This window comes from Chiloscyllium plagiosum, chromosome 6, assembly GCF_004010195.1.
Source record: "Chiloscyllium plagiosum isolate BGI_BamShark_2017 chromosome 6, ASM401019v2, whole genome shotgun sequence".
NCBI lineage: Eukaryota > Metazoa > Chordata > Chondrichthyes > Orectolobiformes > Hemiscylliidae > Chiloscyllium > Chiloscyllium plagiosum.
The window spans coordinates 14,018,306-14,035,821 of NC_057715.1; the positions used below are offsets into that span (position 1 = coordinate 14,018,306).

General features: G+C 44.7%; 1 protein-coding gene across 1 annotated transcript in view; it reads left to right on the forward strand.

The window, feature by feature from the left end:
• LOC122550473 (collagen alpha-1(IV) chain-like) overlaps positions 1 to 17,516 on the forward strand; it is a 233,746-nt gene that overhangs the window by 170,251 nt on the left and 45,979 nt on the right. Inside the window, exons 29-36 of the mRNA XM_043691239.1 lie at positions 890 to 987; positions 2,632 to 2,782; positions 4,719 to 4,832; positions 5,923 to 6,090; positions 8,524 to 8,613; positions 10,692 to 10,844; positions 13,084 to 13,182; positions 15,179 to 15,268. Coding sequence (XP_043547174.1) covers positions 890 to 987; positions 2,632 to 2,782; positions 4,719 to 4,832; positions 5,923 to 6,090; positions 8,524 to 8,613; positions 10,692 to 10,844; positions 13,084 to 13,182; positions 15,179 to 15,268 — 963 coding nt within the window. The remainder of the gene's footprint in view (positions 1 to 889; positions 988 to 2,631; positions 2,783 to 4,718; positions 4,833 to 5,922; positions 6,091 to 8,523; positions 8,614 to 10,691; positions 10,845 to 13,083; positions 13,183 to 15,178; positions 15,269 to 17,516) is intronic.

The window sequence follows — 17,516 nt, forward strand, 5'->3', positions numbered from 1 at the left end:
CCAGGTAATCACGGAGGGAACAGTCTTTGCGGAAAGCGAAAATGGGTGGGGAGGGAAATATATCCCTGGTGGTGGGGTCCGTTTGGAGGTGGTGGAAATGTCGGTGGATGATTTAGTTTATGCGATGGTTGGTAGGGTGGAAGGTGAGCACCAGGGGGGTTCTGTCCTTGTTACGGTTGGAGGGGTGAGGTCTGAGGGCGGAGGTGCTGGATGTGGACGAGATGTGTTGGAGGGCATCTTTAACCACGTGGGAAGGGAAATTGTGGTCTCTAAAGAAGGAGGCCATCTGGTGTGTTCTGTGGTTGAACTATTCCTCCTGAGAGCAGATATGGCAGAGGCAAAGGAATTGGGAATACGGGATGGCATTTTTGCAGGAGGTAGGGTGGGAAAAGGTGTAATCCAGGTATCTGTTGGAGTCAGTGGGTTTGTAAAAAATCCATCCAGCCTTAGTCAGAGTGTCCCCTCAATATAGCAAATATTCCTAATTATGTTTTAATCTTGTTCCCACCTCCCTCCTTACACCTCTACCTTCATACCTATCTGTACTCCAGTTCAAATGTTGACATCATTCCTGCCTCAGCTACTAACTCTGGGAGAGAATTCCACACCTCAATGCTCTCACTGCAAAAGAGCCCTTCACTTTCTTAAAAACCTCTGATGTCTAATCTTAGGTCAATGGTTCCTCATTCATGAATCCCAAAACTGGGAACAGCCAACTTCTATTTACTCTGTTCCAATCTATGATCACTTCATGATCTTTTCTGTCACAAGGATCTGAATTCTTCACAATGTCTGCCACACTGCCTCCCTCTCAGGATACTGCGTCGATGGTTTGAAGGAGTTTGGGAAAGGTGGTCAGCCATTCAAGTCCAACTTTTCCGTTTGACAGGCTCACCAGGGATTCAAGGACAAACAGGCCTTCCTGGTCTTTCAGGACGTCCAGGGAATGATGGCATTCCAGGCCAGCCAGGACCCCCAGGGGCAAAGGTCAGTGATGAAACCCTCGAATTGGATATTGAATGCAGTTTCTCAGAACTCTGTATTGGCTTTGTTTGATCATGGCATCATCATATCATAGAATTTCTGCAGAGTATACGCCAACCTTCCAAACAGCATTCCCCCACCTCCCCCCAGATCCTACCCTATCCCTTAACCCTGCGTTTCCCATGGTCAGTTCACCTAGCCTGCGCATCTGTGGTCACTGGCAATTAACCATGGCCACTCCATCTGACCTGCACATCTTTGGATTGTGGGAGGAAAACCCAAGTGCCTGGAGGAAACCCATACAGACACAGGGAGAGAATGTGCAAACTCCACACAGACGGTTGCCCAAGGGTGGAATCAAACCCGTGTCCCTGGCGCTGTGAGGCAGCAATGCTAACCACTGAGTCACCTTGCCACCCAATCTTTATTAATGACCTGAATTGGGGAATCCCAAGTTTACAGATGCCATTAAACTCTAATATATAGATATTAGTGGGGAGGTGGCAATGGATTTCAAATCATCATCGATATTCTACTGAAATGGGCAGGAACTTGTCAGATAAAGTTTAACACTGGGATCTTTGTCGTGACCATTTTTGTAGGAAGACTGGGGAAAGTCATTGTGAACTAAATGAGCCATGAATAAACTGAGGACAGGAAGAGACCTAGGAAGTCATGTATATCAATCCTTAATGGTAGAGCGCAAGTTGAAAAGATGATAAAAAAAACAGTATTCCTGACTATGAATAAAGTACAAAAGCAGGACATGGGGATAGGAGGCTAGGTCATGGGGGTAAGAGGCTGGGACATGAGGGTAGGAGGCTAGGACATGGGGGTAGGAGGCTAGGGCATGGGGGTAGGAGGCTAGGACATGGGAGTAGGGTGGTGGGGATTCAGGTTCTAAAATCATTGAACTCAATATTGAGTCCAAAGGACTGCAGGGTCCTCAAGTGGAAAATGAGATGCTGTTCTTCCAGCTTGTGCTGAGCTTCGCTGGAACACTGCAGCAAGTCTGAGACAGAGATGATGGCCAGGGAACAGGGTGGGTTGTTAAAGTGGCAGGTAACTGGAAGCTCAGGATCCTTTTTGCGGGCAGAATGTAGGTGTTTTGTGAAGCAGTCACTCAGTCTACGCTTCATTTCCCCAGTGTAGAGGAGACCATATTGTGAGCAGCGAATGCAGTAAACTGGATTGTAGGAAGGAGAAGGTGAGAACTGCAGATGCTGGAGATCAGAGTGGAGAGTGTGGTGCTGGAAAAGCACAGCAGGTCAGGCAGCATCCGAGGAGCAGGAGAGAATCGACGTTTCGGGCATAAGCCCTTCATCAGGAATCAAATCAAATCCTGTAAAAGCTGAAAAAAAACCACGGATGCTGTAAATCAGAAACAAAAACAGAAGTTGCTGGAAAAGCTCAGCAGGTCTGGCAGCATCTGTGAAGAGAAATCAGAGTTAATGTTTCAGGTCTGGTGACCCAATTATGGGAAGTGCAGCTAAGTCAAATCCTGTACTTCATCGCTATGTTTCAATGTTGCACGTGAAGTGGAAAGTGTTCAGAACAGTGGACAAGGGGTAGACTTGAAGGACCCACATGGGTTGCTGAGTTGTAAGATGCTATCATTTTAACCAACCTCTTATTTGTTGAATTCAGGGCCAACCGGGAGTGGGACTGCCGGGCCCCCGAGGATTTCCAGGTGTCCCAGGACTCGATGGAGTTCAAGGAGATAAAGGTGACCCAGGAATCCCTGGAATACCAGGAGCGCCGGGAAACCCTGGATTACCTGGCCTCACAGGTGATAAAGGTGAGGAAAGGTGCATGAAATGAATTTCAAATGTATCTGGAAAGTGAGAGCTTGAAAGGCAATGAGAATTCTGTTCCTCAAGTTCTTTTCAAAAGCACTTCATGAATGACAAGGTAATTCCTTAAGTTACAACTTGTGGTCAGTGCTGTAATGGAGGGAACTGTTAGTCTCAGTTAATTAGCTAGTTAATTAGTTGTTTAGATGACAATGTGCCAATAGAGGATGAGACCTCACCACCTGTATTTTATGTCTGTCTATGCTACACATTAAACACCAATCCCAATCAAGACATCGCCACTGATTTCCCAATAACCACCACAGATGTGAGTGATACTATGGGTCATCAAATCTCATTCAAACTTTATAAAAGATAACAATTCTGCACTTTTAATGACACAGCTTTGGAACTCCCTCAAAAGCAGCTGGTCTGAGCATTGGCTACTCACATTCAGGTGTTTTCACTTCCTTCCCTGTGTTAACACACCCACTGGTTACAGGAGACTGCACTCCAGCACTTCATCCCAGGCCCAGCTCAAGCTTTTCACAACCATGGGGCTTCACCAACCCAGCCACGGCCCTGGGTTTGTTGGCCGGCCTTTAATCTGGCTCCGATGCACATAGCAAAAACTGTTTGTGAGTCTCCTTCACCCTTGCTCACAGCTGCACTGAGCTATTAAAGGTTTCTTCCAAACTCCTACAGCTTCCACAAAGCTTTCTGAGTCCTAACTCTAAAACTAATGGTACCTACCGACTCCTAGACCTCCTCTGATTTCTGTTTGAACATAGCTATCCAACTGCTCTTAGCATCTCACCAATCCAAAATGTTACTGTTAATTGTGCCTTCACCGATGCCTCAAAATTCTGTCTGAGTTCTGATTGTACAGAGCCAACTCACTACTTCTGTAGCTCTCTTCATCACGGGAGCCTCCTTCAGTCTTTATCAATCTTCCAGCTCCAAATAAGTCTGAGGAGAAAGTGAGCCCTGCAGATGCTGGAGATCAGGGTCGGGAGTGCGGTGCTGGAAAAGCACAGCAGGTCAGGCAGCATCCAAGGAGCAGGAAAATTGACATTTTGGACAAAAGCCCTTCCTCAGGAATGAGGAAGGGCTTTTGCCTGAAACATGGATTCTCGGGCTCCTCGGATGCTGCCTGACCTGCTGTGCTTTTCCAGCACCACACTCTCGACTCCAAATAGGTATGACCCTCGCACAGCTCTTCAGTGACCCTTGAACTGTTTCGAGTGGCCTATTGACAACATTGCAAATGGCCCTTCCCCTATTGCCAGGCAAAATGAAACATAACTAATATTGTGGGACTTACTAATGGAGCTATCTCATGGAACGTTCTCTTCCCTGAATGTCATCAAGTGCTTGCCTGAAACTGAATGATCCAAATGTTCACACGGCCAAACATCCCACTCAAGTTCCTTTGAGTCTGACCAATGAGGTGGTCAGAGTTTCTGTTGTTTTGATGGGTGATGTCGGGCATGGATAGGATAAATAGACAAGGTCTTTTCCCTGGGGTTGGGGAGTCCACAACTAGAGGGCATAGGTTTACAGTGAGAGGGGCAATATATAAAAGAGACCGAAGGGGCAACCTTTTCACACAGAGGGTAGTACGTGTATGGAATGAGCTGCCAGAGGAAGTGGTGGAGGCTGGTATAATTACATCACTTAATAGGCATCTGGATGGGTATATGAATAGGAAGGGTTTAGAGGGATGTGGGCCAAGTGCTGGCAAAATGGGACTAGATTGGGTTAGGATATCTGGTCAGCATGGACTAGTTGGATGAGGGATCTATTTTCGTGCTGTGCGCCTCTATGATTCTATGACTGCATGAGGAAAGTAGATTTTGATATTCACTGTCACCAGCTTGAGGATTAACCACGGAGCTTTAAATAGTCTGGATACCCATTTGTTCTTTATTGTTCTTTCAGGCAGAACCGGTCCAATAGGACCACTGGGCCCTCCTGGACTTCCAGGCCCCGCAGGAATTGGGCCACCAGGTCAGCAAGGCAAGCCAGGACCTCAGGGACCACCAGGCCTCCCAGGTACCTCCTAGCTGAAGGGAACATCATTGGTATGGAATGATTCATGACTATAGGTTGGCCCAAAGGACTTCATAGCCAATGCAATGCTTTCAAAATGCGGTCACTGTTGGAATGTAGGAAATGCAGCAGCAAGATCCCACAAACAGCAATACTTTAACAAACAGGTTGTTTGCTTTTAGTGATTGTTTTTAAAAGATAATAATTCATGGGATGTGGGCTGGATCAACATTTGTTGTGCATCACTAATCGCCCTGGAAAGATGGTGGTGAGCTGCCTTCTTAAACAAGCAGCAGTCCTTGTTGTGTAGATGCATCCCGAATGCTGTTAGGAGGATAATTCCAGGATTTTGACCATCGCGGCAGTATATTTGCAATCAGGGTGATGGGTGGCCAGGAGGGGAACTTGCATGTGGTGGTGTCACTGTATATCTCTAACCTTCACCTTCCCAGGTGGCAGAGCTCACAGTTTTGAATGTTGCTGTTAAAGGAGCCTTGCTGCAGTGTATTTTATAAATTGTACTCAGGGCTGCCAGTGTACGTCAGTGCTGTAGGGAAAAATAGGTGAAAGCGGTTGATGTGATAAAATCAAGCAGGCTGCTTTGGCCTTGATAGCTTTGAGCTTCTTGAGTGTTGTTGGAGCTGCACCCATGCAGGCAAGTGGGGAATATTCCATCATACCCCTGACTTGTGCCTTGTAGATGGTGGAAGGGTTTGGCGGGGGTCAGGGGTTAGTTACTCCCTGCAGTACTCCTAGCATCTGTCATGTTCCTGTAGCCACTCTGTTGATATGGTTGGGCCAGTTCAGTTTCTGGTCAATGGTAACCCCATGATGCAGATAGTGGCATTCAGCAAAGGTGATGATGCTACTGTATGTTGAGAATTATTAGATCCTCTCTACTTGGCACGTGTATAGTTCAAACATTAATTGCCATTTTTTCAGCCCAAGTTTGGATGCAGAATGGAGACAGGCCATTCAGCCCATCTAGTCCACACTGACCCTCCAGAGAGCATTTCACCTAGACCTGAATGCCACAAAACGTCGGTCACCAATTAAGTGTTTAAATATGTGACAATTCTTTTTTATAATGCAGGATTCCAGGGATTGCCAGGCGCGAAGGGTGATCCTGGCTTTCCAGGTCTAGATATCCCAGGTCCACAGGGGGACAGGGGGAATCAGGGAGCAAAAGGTCTTCCTGGACCTCCAGGTTTTTCAGGGCAAATTGGGCCCCCAGGAAAAGATGGCCCTCCAGGATTTCAAGGTAAGCTAGCAATTGCAGAACTATTACTATGGTCAATCTTTCAGACCTGCTTATGGAAAGCTCTTAGCAAGGCCAATTTGAAATCATAGACAGAACCATTCAGTCCAATGTTCCTATGCTGGAACTTTAAAAGATTGATTTAATTAGCCCCAGTCACCCTGCTTCCGTCCATTTCAAATATCTATCCAATTTCTCTTTGAAAGTTGTTGTTGGATCTACTTTTGGGTTGATATTTCAGATCGCAACAACTCTCTACTTAGACCAAACGTTTCTTGATCTTGCATCCTGATTCTTTAAGCAATTTTCAAAACCTGTATCTACTGGTTAATTAGAAACAATTTCTCCCCATCTAGCTTATAAAAGACTTTTACCTAAGGCGGTGCCATCAGAGATGACATTGTAAAACTTTTCACTGTCCTCCTGTACTTCAGTACACATGACAATAAAGGATATTCTATTCTATTCTGTGAAATCACCTCTCAACCTCATTGTTCCATGGAAAACAATTTTTTTTAATTTCAAAAATATACTTTATTCATAAAATACTTTGATGATCTGTACAACTGGACATGCCATACATATGTAAACATTCCATTTGTTTGCATACCGAAACAGAGTAATCATTCCTAATTACAGGTCTGTACAATTACATTTTTAGCTGAGGCGTCAGCAGGGCCCAAATGACTGCGCGGGCCCCCTGTTCTTAGGCAGGCAGATGTTACACGGTGGTCTTTCCCCACCGCGCCTTGGCGGCAGCTGGCCCAAGCTTCAGCGCGTCCCTCAACACGTAGTCCTGGACCTTGGAGTGTGCCAGTCTGCATCACTCAGTCAGGGTCAACTCCTTCAGCTGGAAGATCAACAGGTTTCGGACTGCCCAGAGACCGTCCTTCGCCGAGTTGATGATCCTCCAGGCACAGTTGATGTTCGTCTCGGTGTGCGTCCCGGGGAACAGGCCGTAGAGTACGGAGGTGGAAAACAATTCCCACTTCTCCAGCCTTTCCAAGGAATTGGCTCCATTCTTATCTTTGGCTCCATTCCCCACCCCTCTCCAAGTTTTTGACATCCTTTTAAACATGTGGTGGCCAGAATTGGATAGAATGCTTCATTTGAAGTGTAACTAGTATTTTATAAAGATGTTAACATAACTTCCTTGTTTTTTATACCCTATGCCATTATTTATAAATTCTATGCTTTTTGACAGCCATCTCAACCTGTTCTGTGTATGTAAATTGTGGGTCGCTGTTCCTGCAGCCTTTTTTATACCATTTAGTTCATGCTGCCTCTCTTATTCCTTCCTTCCAAACTTACCAATTCTGATCAAAGCTCCAGTGGAGTTATTTACCAACAGCTCGCCACTAACAGCTATTGAGTTCTGATCATTATGAGATGGAAGAACTCCATAAACACAATGACAGGAATCAAAACAAACCAATCCCTTCTCTTTGAGACCAGACAAGTTGGATATTTGCAGTAATTTATCATTACTTATAATGGATAGGAAGAGTTATAGAAACAGGGTAAATATAACAAGACTGCCACCTACCCGAGGAGTGTAAGCTAGCAAAGTGAAGCATTGCAAGACTTATTTGTAATGTGCTGAATTCTCAGTTATAGAGTCATAGAGATGTACATGGAAACAGACCAACCCGTCCATGCTGACCAGATATCCCAACCCAATCTAGTCCCACCTGCCAGCACCCGGCCCACATCCCTCCAAACCCTTCCTACTCATATACCCATCCAAATGCCTCTTAAATGTTGCAATTGTACCAGCCTCCACCACATCCTCTGGCAGCTCATTCCATACACATACCACCCTTTGCATGAAAAAGTTGCCCCTTAGGTCTCTTTTATATCTTTCCCCTCTCACCCTAAACCTATGCCCTCTAGTTCTGGACTCCCAGACCCCAGGGAAAAGATTTTGTCCATTTATCCTATCCATGCCCCTCACAACTTTGCAGTTTCACAATGTTGCATGTGTTTCACATGTAGTGTGAGTCTGAGATGATTCTGAAACAAAGCAGTCTCAATTGATACCAATCCGGACTCAGACTGGACTCTGTTCCCAGAACGGGGAGAAAGTGCGGACTACAGATGCTGGAGATCAGAGTCAAAAAGTGTGGTGCTGGAAAAGCACAGCAGGTCAGGTAACATCTGAGGCGCAGGAGAGTCGATGTATTGAGCATAAGCTCTTCATCAGAACACTCAGGGCTTATGCTTGAAACATCGACGCTTCTGCTCCTCAGATGCTGCCTGACTGGCTGCGCTTTTCCAGCACCACACTTTTTGATTCTTTTCCCAGATCGGTGCAAAATTAGACTGTTTTATACTAATACTAAGCCTTCACCCAGCTACTGTGTACCTGTGACCATCAGTGTTGGATTTCATTCTGATTCCAAGTTCTCAAATTCTTACCAAATTCTGCCATTATAGGTCCCAAAGGAGAAATGGGGGTCATGGGTACACCTGGAAGCCAAGGTTTACCGGGATCTCCAGGGAATGTGGGACTTCCTGGTCTGAAAGGTCAGTGTATGCATTTTATTCCAAATATGTTTTGATTGATATCATGACAGCTGGAAGTATTTAACATCTTGTGATATTTTGGGAGTTTGCATTTGGTAATGTGTGGTTGTGTTACTGGAAACACTTGATGATTTGACATAAAAGAAAGAGTTGGCATTTAAATAGCATCTATTGGACATAGCAGAAACTTTGTGGAGATGGCAAGGGAGAAGAACGTTATTGTAATATTTTCTGTAACATTAATAGACACACAAGTTTTTGAAAACAAAATTGACATGTGACAAATCTTCTGCAGACTGGTGCATCCAACTTTTACTCTCTCTTCTCCCTTTGGTAAAGCTGCATTGAATACTCCATGTCACCATATTGTACGATACCATCTCAGCCTCATTTAACATAACCTCCTGCATTTTCAGCTCTTTGTTTTGCTTCATGTATGTCCACCCTTGCCGTATCCCTGTTTCATTCCTAAATGTTCATTCTCGGGATATGGGTGCTCTTGGACAGACCAGCATTTATTGTCCATCATCTTTCATTGAACTTGCTAAATTGCCCATAGTGTTAGGTAAGGGGTATGGGTGGGTTGCACTTCAGCGGATCGGTGTGGACTTGTTGGGCCGAAGGGCCTGTTTCCACACTGTAATGTAATCTAATCTTGACAGTGAAATACCTTCTCGAAACCCTTCAGTCCACAGGGGGCACCCACAGTGCTTCACCCAATGACAGTGAAGAGATGACTATGTCTTTCCAAATTCGGACAGTGTGTGTGACTCAGTGTCCTCATGCTGCCCCGGATGAATGTCACAAAGAATCTTTTGAACAGTGAAGTCAGCCAAATGTTCTTTTTGTCCATGTCTATTTCCATGTTCTGAAATATATAGTGTCAAATGAAGTGGCCATGTTTAATCATGGATTGAGCTCCATGTGATGGACTCAGATTAGAATATTAGGTTTCACTAAGTGAATGTCGAAGGAATATAAATCAGATTTAATTTTCACTGTTGGATGACGCTGACCGGGAGGGCAGCTTTTGGTGTGAGGTTTTGGTATGAGTCAGATTTGCCTCCTGTGCAAGTTGGCTAACCTGTTTGCTAAAACTCCATTCTTGTGACTGACCTTGTTAATGAGATACTCATGACACATGAGCAGCAGGGCCGGAGGAAGTGCAAAACTCAGAATAGTAACAAGAAAATCTGGTCAACATCTCTGTCTCAGGCTTGCTGCAGTGCTCCAGTGCAGCTCAGCGTGAGATGGAAGAATAGCACCTCATTTTCCACTTTGCTACAACCTTCCGGACTGAATATCAATTCAACAATTTTAAGGCTTGAAACACCATCTCCCATCTCCTGACCCCCAAATCCCACTCACCAGGCCCTGTTACCACACAACCCATTGTTAGCCACTAACTATTCATCCTCCCAAGATGATCATTACCCACTACTTTATATTAGATTAGATTCCCTACAGTGTAGAAACAGGCCCTTCGGCCCAACCAGACCCTCTGAAGAGTAACCCACCCGGATCCATTTCCCTCTGACTAATGCGCCTGACACTATGGGCAATTTAGCATGGCCAATTCACCTGCCCTGTGCATCTTTGGATTGTGGGAGGAAACCAGAGCATCTGGAGGAAACCCACACAGACACGGGGAAAATGTGCAAACTCCACACAGACAAGAACCTGAAGCTGGAATCGAACCTGGGACCCTGGTGCTGTGAGGCAGCAGTGCTAACCACTGAGCCACCGTGCTGCCCCAGTTTGTCCAACTGTTCTTCTCTCTCTTTGGGCTTTTATCTTCACTTACCATTTACTCCTAACACCCCTTCTTCAAAATAAAACCAATTATTTCCTAGCGACCTGAGGAAGGGTCACAGAACCTCAAATGTTAAACATAGTTTCTCCCCAGAGATGCTGCCAGACCTGCTGAGCTTTTCCAGCAATTTCTGTTTTTGTTTGTGAGCAAATAATTCTCTTGTGTTTTTCATGACTTTGATGCACTTCTTAATGCCGAGGCAAAAAGATTCGAGCGAGCTTTCCTAATTTGAAGAGTGTGTATCTCACTATGTTTTTCTCATCAGGTGACCGTGGCTTGCCTGGTTTCCCGGGTCCCCCTGGAACAGGTGGTGAGAAGGGGACAAAAGGAGAAGTTGGTCTTGTGGGAAAGCCTGGAATCATAGATAAAAGTGAGATGGAGAAAATGAAAGGGCAGAAAGGAGATACGGGAGATCCAGGTCAATGCATTCATCTTTGATATTTCATAACAACAACGTATTCTGCTGTGCTCTTGTGTATCTGCTTGTGTGTACATGTCTGTGGTGGTGTGTATCATATATCTCTGTATAGAAGTATGTGTGAATGTGTGTGGGATCTTTTGAAAAGAAGATATTCATTGGAGGCAACTCAGAAAAGGCTCACAGGGATGATCCCTGGTATGGAGGGATTGCCTTATGACCAAGGATTAAACAGGTTGAGACTCTACTTAGTGGAATTTAAAAGAATGTGAGGTGATCTCATTGAAAAATATAGAATTCTTCAGGAGCTTGACCAGGTAAATGCTGAGATGATGTTTCGCTTCATTAGAAAATCTACAACCAGAGGGCATAGTCTCAGAATAAAGACTGAGATGAGGAGGAATTTCATCTCTTAGAGGGGTGTGAGTCTTTGGAACTCCTTGCCGCAGAGAGCTGTGGGGATGGAATCCTTGTGTATACTTCAGGCTGAGACAGATAGATTCTTGATCAGCTGGGGAATCAAGGGTGACAGGTAAAAGACAGGAAAGTGGCCATGAGGAATATCAGGTCAGCCATGACCCTATTGAGTGGTGGAGCAGGCTCGAGGGACTGGAATGTCCTACTCGTGTTCCTATTTCTCATTGTCTTAACTCTATAAACCTATATATAAGTGCAAATTCTCTGCCTGCTTCCAGTTACCATAACTCTTAATTTGTGATTACCTTTTTGACGTTAATTTTTATGCAAGCTGAAATTAATTTTTGTTGGTAATGCAAAACAAGTGATAATGAACCAGGCTGTCCATTCTCCAGCCACCCACAGGCTTTCTGGTGAATCAATCCATTAGGGAATCCTGCCATGAAATGTTGAAGATTTGATGGAATCCACTGCAGATCACCAAGTCTGCGGGGTCCAGTTACTTGCCAACAAGGAGCCTGGGGAATCGGGTAGGCCTGGGTTGGCACTGCTCCTTCATCTGTTCAGGCCTTGAAGCCTCCAATAACGGGCAGGATGCTAGGGCAGATTAGCAAGCCTCCAGCTATGGGACTTCTTACCTCACCATTTACCGGCTAGAGCCTGCAAGGTGAGTTGGCTAGGAGAAACTGAGGACTGCAGATGCTGGAGATCAGAATCAAGAATGTGGTGATGATGAAAGGCTTATGCCCAAAACGTTGATTCTCCTGCTTTTCGGATGCTGCCTGACCTGCTGTGCTTTTCCAGCACCACACTCTCGACTCTGACTCTCCAGCATCTGCCGTCCTCACTTTCTCCTCATGCTTGAAAGGTCGATTCTCCTGCTCCTCGGATGCTACCTGACCTGCTGTGTTTTTCCAGCACCACATTGTCGAATGTGAGTTGGCTGTTCCCCTGGGAAGTTATGGAAGTTGTCTTTCCACTTAATCCCCAAGGGTGAAGTGCGGGAAGGTGAAACACCTGAATATCGAGTAGTCATTCAGCAGCTTGGTTCCATTTTGTTTTGGCCAACGGAACTGTGGCCAAATTTGTTGTAAGAACATAAGAAATTGTTTCAAGAGTAGGTCATTCAGCCTCCCCACCCCTCATAATGATAGATCAAGCAAGATGAGAGGAGACGGTAGTGGATCATGAATGCAGACATAATCTGGTTGAGCAGGATAGTCCTTTTCTGAGATATACATAAATAAAAAGAAGGTTACATTGGAGTTAAACAAGATTCAGCTTGAGTATTGCATCCAATTCTGGGCTCCATCCTTTCAGCGTAATATGAAGGTGAACAGAGTTCAGAAAAGATTCACAACAATAGTTCCAGGAATGAGGAATTTCAGCAAGGAGGATAGATGGGAGAAGCTGGAACTTCTCTACTTGAAGAAGAGAAGGCTGAGTGGAGATCTGATTGAAGCAATCAAAAGCCTGACAGAGTGAATCAGAAGAAAGTGTTTTCCATCATGTAAGAATCGAGGACAAGACGGCATAAAGTAATTAGGGAGAGAAGCTAAAATAGCACAAGGAAAGTCCTTTACACAGCTCAAGTGGTTAGGATCTGGAGTGAACTGTCTGAGAATATGGTGCATACAAATTCAATCAAGGCATTCCAAAATGAAGTGGCAATTACTTGAAAAATAATTAAGACAATGCAGGCTGCTTGAAAGATCTTTACCGATGAGTTCCCCTCAACATAACACGCAAGTATCATCTGTACACACAGTAAAAACACACTACTCGTTCTTATGAAATCATCTTTTTAAACATCTCTCTGCAGGTAGGTCAGGCTTTCCGGGAGAAAAGGGCTATCAAGGTATCCCGGGTGACCCAGGGGTGCCAGGAAAAGATGGACAACCTGGATTACCAGGACAACCAGGTAAGGGATAAATCAGACGGATGGCAACAATGGATGGTACAAAAATAAATGTAATAAATAGATTCTGGGAAAAATAGCCAAAACTACTTGTTGAAATTCCTTGCTTCCTGCTTCTCTCTCAACGAGACATCGGAAATCTCAATGTCATTTGCTGTCCTTTCCTTCAGAGTTTTGTCATTGATGTTTTGAATGGATAGTGTTGGCTAAATTGTTATAAGTTATTGTTTGGATGGGACAGAGCTGAGTAGAACCATTTCTATAGGTCTTTCACAGCCTCAAAATGCTTCAGGGTCAATAAAATACTTCAAAGATATAGCCGCTGAGGTACTAGAGGAAATTCCATAGACAATTTCTGCATAGCAGGATCCAACGAAGAGCAATGCAATCGTGGCTGGATCATCTGTTTTAATAAGGTGGGCCGAGGGATAAATATTGATCAGGAAATCAGGGAGAATTTTGTGGAATATTTTACAACCCTTTGCAAGGAGAGGCTACTTATAAATTTAACATCACATTTGTTGGAAATTAAGTAAATGTGTAAATTGAACCACTGGTTGTCGGGTCCTGCCTGGCAAGACCTCCAAAAAGCAAAGTCCCCTCTGCAATACCTCAGTGCCAATAGGTATGTACAGATTAAAGATGGCAAGGCAGGGCCATGAAAAGCCCTGTCTCCATTGAAAGTTAGTGAGAAATGGCCTCCCAATTTAAAACGCTTTGAGCTAACCCCGCGGTTCACAAAGTGGTGGTGTTCATATGTAGAGTCATTTACACGGCTGATTATTAGTGTTTATGGGGTGATTAAAGGATGTTTCTGGAGTTGCTTACAGAACATTTCTTTGTTCTCAATGTGAAGTGTCCTTCTCCATCATCAGGTGATCACTGGTATATATGACGCCTTGATTCTGTGGCATTAACCTTAACTAGCCGACCCGTGAATGATCCACATGCCCCTTTATCAAAGCCACTCAATACCTGCTGGAAATGTCCAGTGACATAACACGTCTTAAATGTTGACAGCACGTTATTCCAGTCAGTTGGAAAAGCAACAAAAGTGAAGAAGCTCCTCACTTCATTTTGTTATGGAGCAGATCAGAGCACCCCTCCACCAAAATATTTTAAGAAAGCAGCCGAGACCTAACCTTTTTTCACTTTAAAGACAAGTGTAAAGTGCTGTGTTTCAGGTATGATGTGACTGGATGTTAAGCAAAACACAATTTACTTAAACACTGCAGTTAAAATGCAGCCAAAGAAAGAGGAATTTAGAATAACTTAACTCTACTGGAAATTTTAACAGAATAATAGATATAGTACCATTACTAATTAACTGTTCCAATATACTAATATCCCCTAAGCACACCCCTCACATGCAGTTCTCCCATCAAGAGAAATTTCAGAGAGAGTAGCAGCCAGGAGACATTCACTGAAGTTTCCAACTCTGTTGAGATGCCAATAGCTTCTGGTGTGACTGAGGAAACCAAAACCCAGAAATCTGATCTGTGAGAGCTGGCCACATCCAGTCAGGCTGCATTTACAAAAAATTAAAATCCTCCCAAGCTGTTTACATCACCCCCGAATGCTCATCACCTCTGCCTTACAACCTCCCTTCAAAACGAAAGGACAAAATAGCCTTTAAAGCCACAGCATCATCACTGTTGCTTGTTCTTTGCAGTTTACTTGATCTCATTCAGGGCTGATCAAGAAACCTCACATCTTCCTTACTGATATGGGAAAGACTAATTTACAGGGTTTCTGCTCTAGCCTCGTCTGTATGGACATTTGGCTGTTGACCCTCAACCATGACTTTGATAATCTGCTTCCTTTAGAGGATGAGCCTACCCAGATTCAAACCTGAAAATGAGCTTGGTGCTACAGGACTGCTGTATTAACCCTGCCTCAGTAACAGCTCAAAGAGAGCAGAGGGTAAACGTGAGAGAGACTGTGGGGTTAATTAATGGAACAATAAAACTAACGATAGCAATGTCACTCCTTCCTCTAGGGCCAGCGGGAGATCCAGGAAGAACGGGAGAACCAGGATTTACGGGCACTCCGGGAGAGAAAGGATCAATTGGAGAAATGGGCTTGCCAGGTAACCTCGCTAAAGAGTGAAAACTCTCCAAAGACTGGAGCAAGCGTCTTAACCTTCCAGTGATTTTGTGTCTATTGGTCAGCCTTCCCAAAGACAAGGCTGGCATTCCTACAGCCCTTTTCACAACCTCAGCACATGACTGAGCACTTTGCACCCTATGAAAATATTTTTGTCATGCGGGTAACATGGCAGTCAATTTGTGCACAGAAATACCTCACACACAGCGACATGAACAGATACTGAGATTGCAGGGGTAATGTCCTGACGCGGAGGACTCAAAGAGAGTGACGTTTTCGAAAAGGGTGGCAATTGGTTGGCAGACAGCTCTGATTGGTTAAGCCTTTGTCATGGATAGTGCACCAGGGAAACCACAGACCCCAGGCTTTTGTTTAATTCAAAGAAGGCACAATGACAAAAAATTGTCCCTTTTCTACAGAATGCAGGACCCTGCGCATGAACGTATGTAGCTTAGAGCAAGTGTAAATGAGCCACGTTGCAGACCCAACTGAGCATTTTAAACTGGCTGTGTGTGTCATTTTTATCACATTTGGTACAGATCCACCCCACACCTTTGCCGAACCCCTCCCACCTGTACCTGGGTCGAAGGACAAAGCCGGGACCTTGGGCAGGTACAGTACCAGCAGAAACCAGTGTTGTTGCCAGCTAATGACGAGCTGCCAGCCTGTGGCTGACAATTCACAGAGACTCTTGTGGATGCTGGTGCACTGCAGGCCGATGAATGCAGAAAAGCGGGGTGACCTGGGACTCTCAATATATCTCTCAAGGTGATGGGCAAGAACCCCATCACCAACATTACATACCACCCACATCCGATGAATCGATTTGAGTTTCTTGAGGTAGTAAACAAACCGGACTCAGTGGCATGGTGGCTCAGTGGTTAGCCCTGCTGCCTCACAGTGCCAGGGACCCAGGTTCAATTCCAGCTTCAGGCAGCTGCCTGTGTGGTGTTTTCACATTCTCCCCATGCCTGTGTGCTCGATGAAGAAAAAAAATATATATAATCAGGGAATTTAGAATCTCCTCAGTTCAGGGGCTGACTCTGAGCTGGCTGACCACAGTCAGTGTGTTGCGCATGGTACTCTGGTTTCCTCCCACAGTCCAAAGATGTGCAGGTTGGGTGAATTGGCCATGCTAAATTGCCCATAGTATTCAGGGATGTGTAGGTTAGGTGCATTAATCAGGGGTAAATGTAGAGGAATGGGTCAGGGTGGGATACTCTTCAGAGGTTCAGTGTGGACTTGTTGAGCTGAAGGGCCTGTTTCCACAAAGTAGGGATTCTATGACTCATAAGATTGAACCAGTGGATCTAAAATACTTGGATTTTTAAAAGAACATTCAGTGAAGTACCATGCTACAGATGCTTGCACTGAGTGAGGACTGCTGACATTAGCAAGATTGGAGATTGGTTAATAAGCAGGAGACAAGGAGTGTGGATAAGCAGATCAGTTGTGGATTTGGCATGCTGTAACTGTAAGGATTGGTACTTCATTTTCAGCCATGTATAATCTGCATTATTGAGTTGCATGCAGCGAGTGTAATGTAGCTAATTGGGCTTATGACACAAAGCTAAGTATAAAGTAAACTGTATATGAATAAAGTTTTATGCACTCGATGAAGAAAAATGTGCATATATAACCAGGGAATTTAGAATCTCCTCAGTTCAGGGGCTGACTCTGAGCTGGCTGGCCACAGTCAGTATATTGCACACATGTAAATAAAGGGTAACTTGGTGACAGGGAAAAAAAACAAAGCCGTGAGGAAGCCACAAAGAAGCCATGAAAGGATCTGGATGGGTTAAGTGAGTGTGAAAGAATGTGGCAGAGGGGGTATAATGTGGAAAAATGTGAGGTTATCGCTATTCATAGGGATTAGACACTGAGCAAGGTTGGTGACAGAGACTCGGACACCCTTTTATGTGAATCAGAGAAGGTTAATTTGCAAGTACAGCAATTAATCAGAGAGATAAATAAGCTTTTACTACAATAGCTGCCAGTATAAGAGAAAGTAAGTTGGATTCAAATTATACAGGGTTTTGTTATGACCACATGAACCTTTATGTAGAGTTTTGATCCTTACCATCCATAGGAGGAGAGCTTCACTGGGACTGATTCTTTTAGATTAGATTACATTACAGTGTGGAAACAGGCCCTTCGGCCCAACAAGTCCACGCCGACCCACCGAAGCGAACCCACCCATACCCCTACCCCTACCCCTATCCCTACATTTA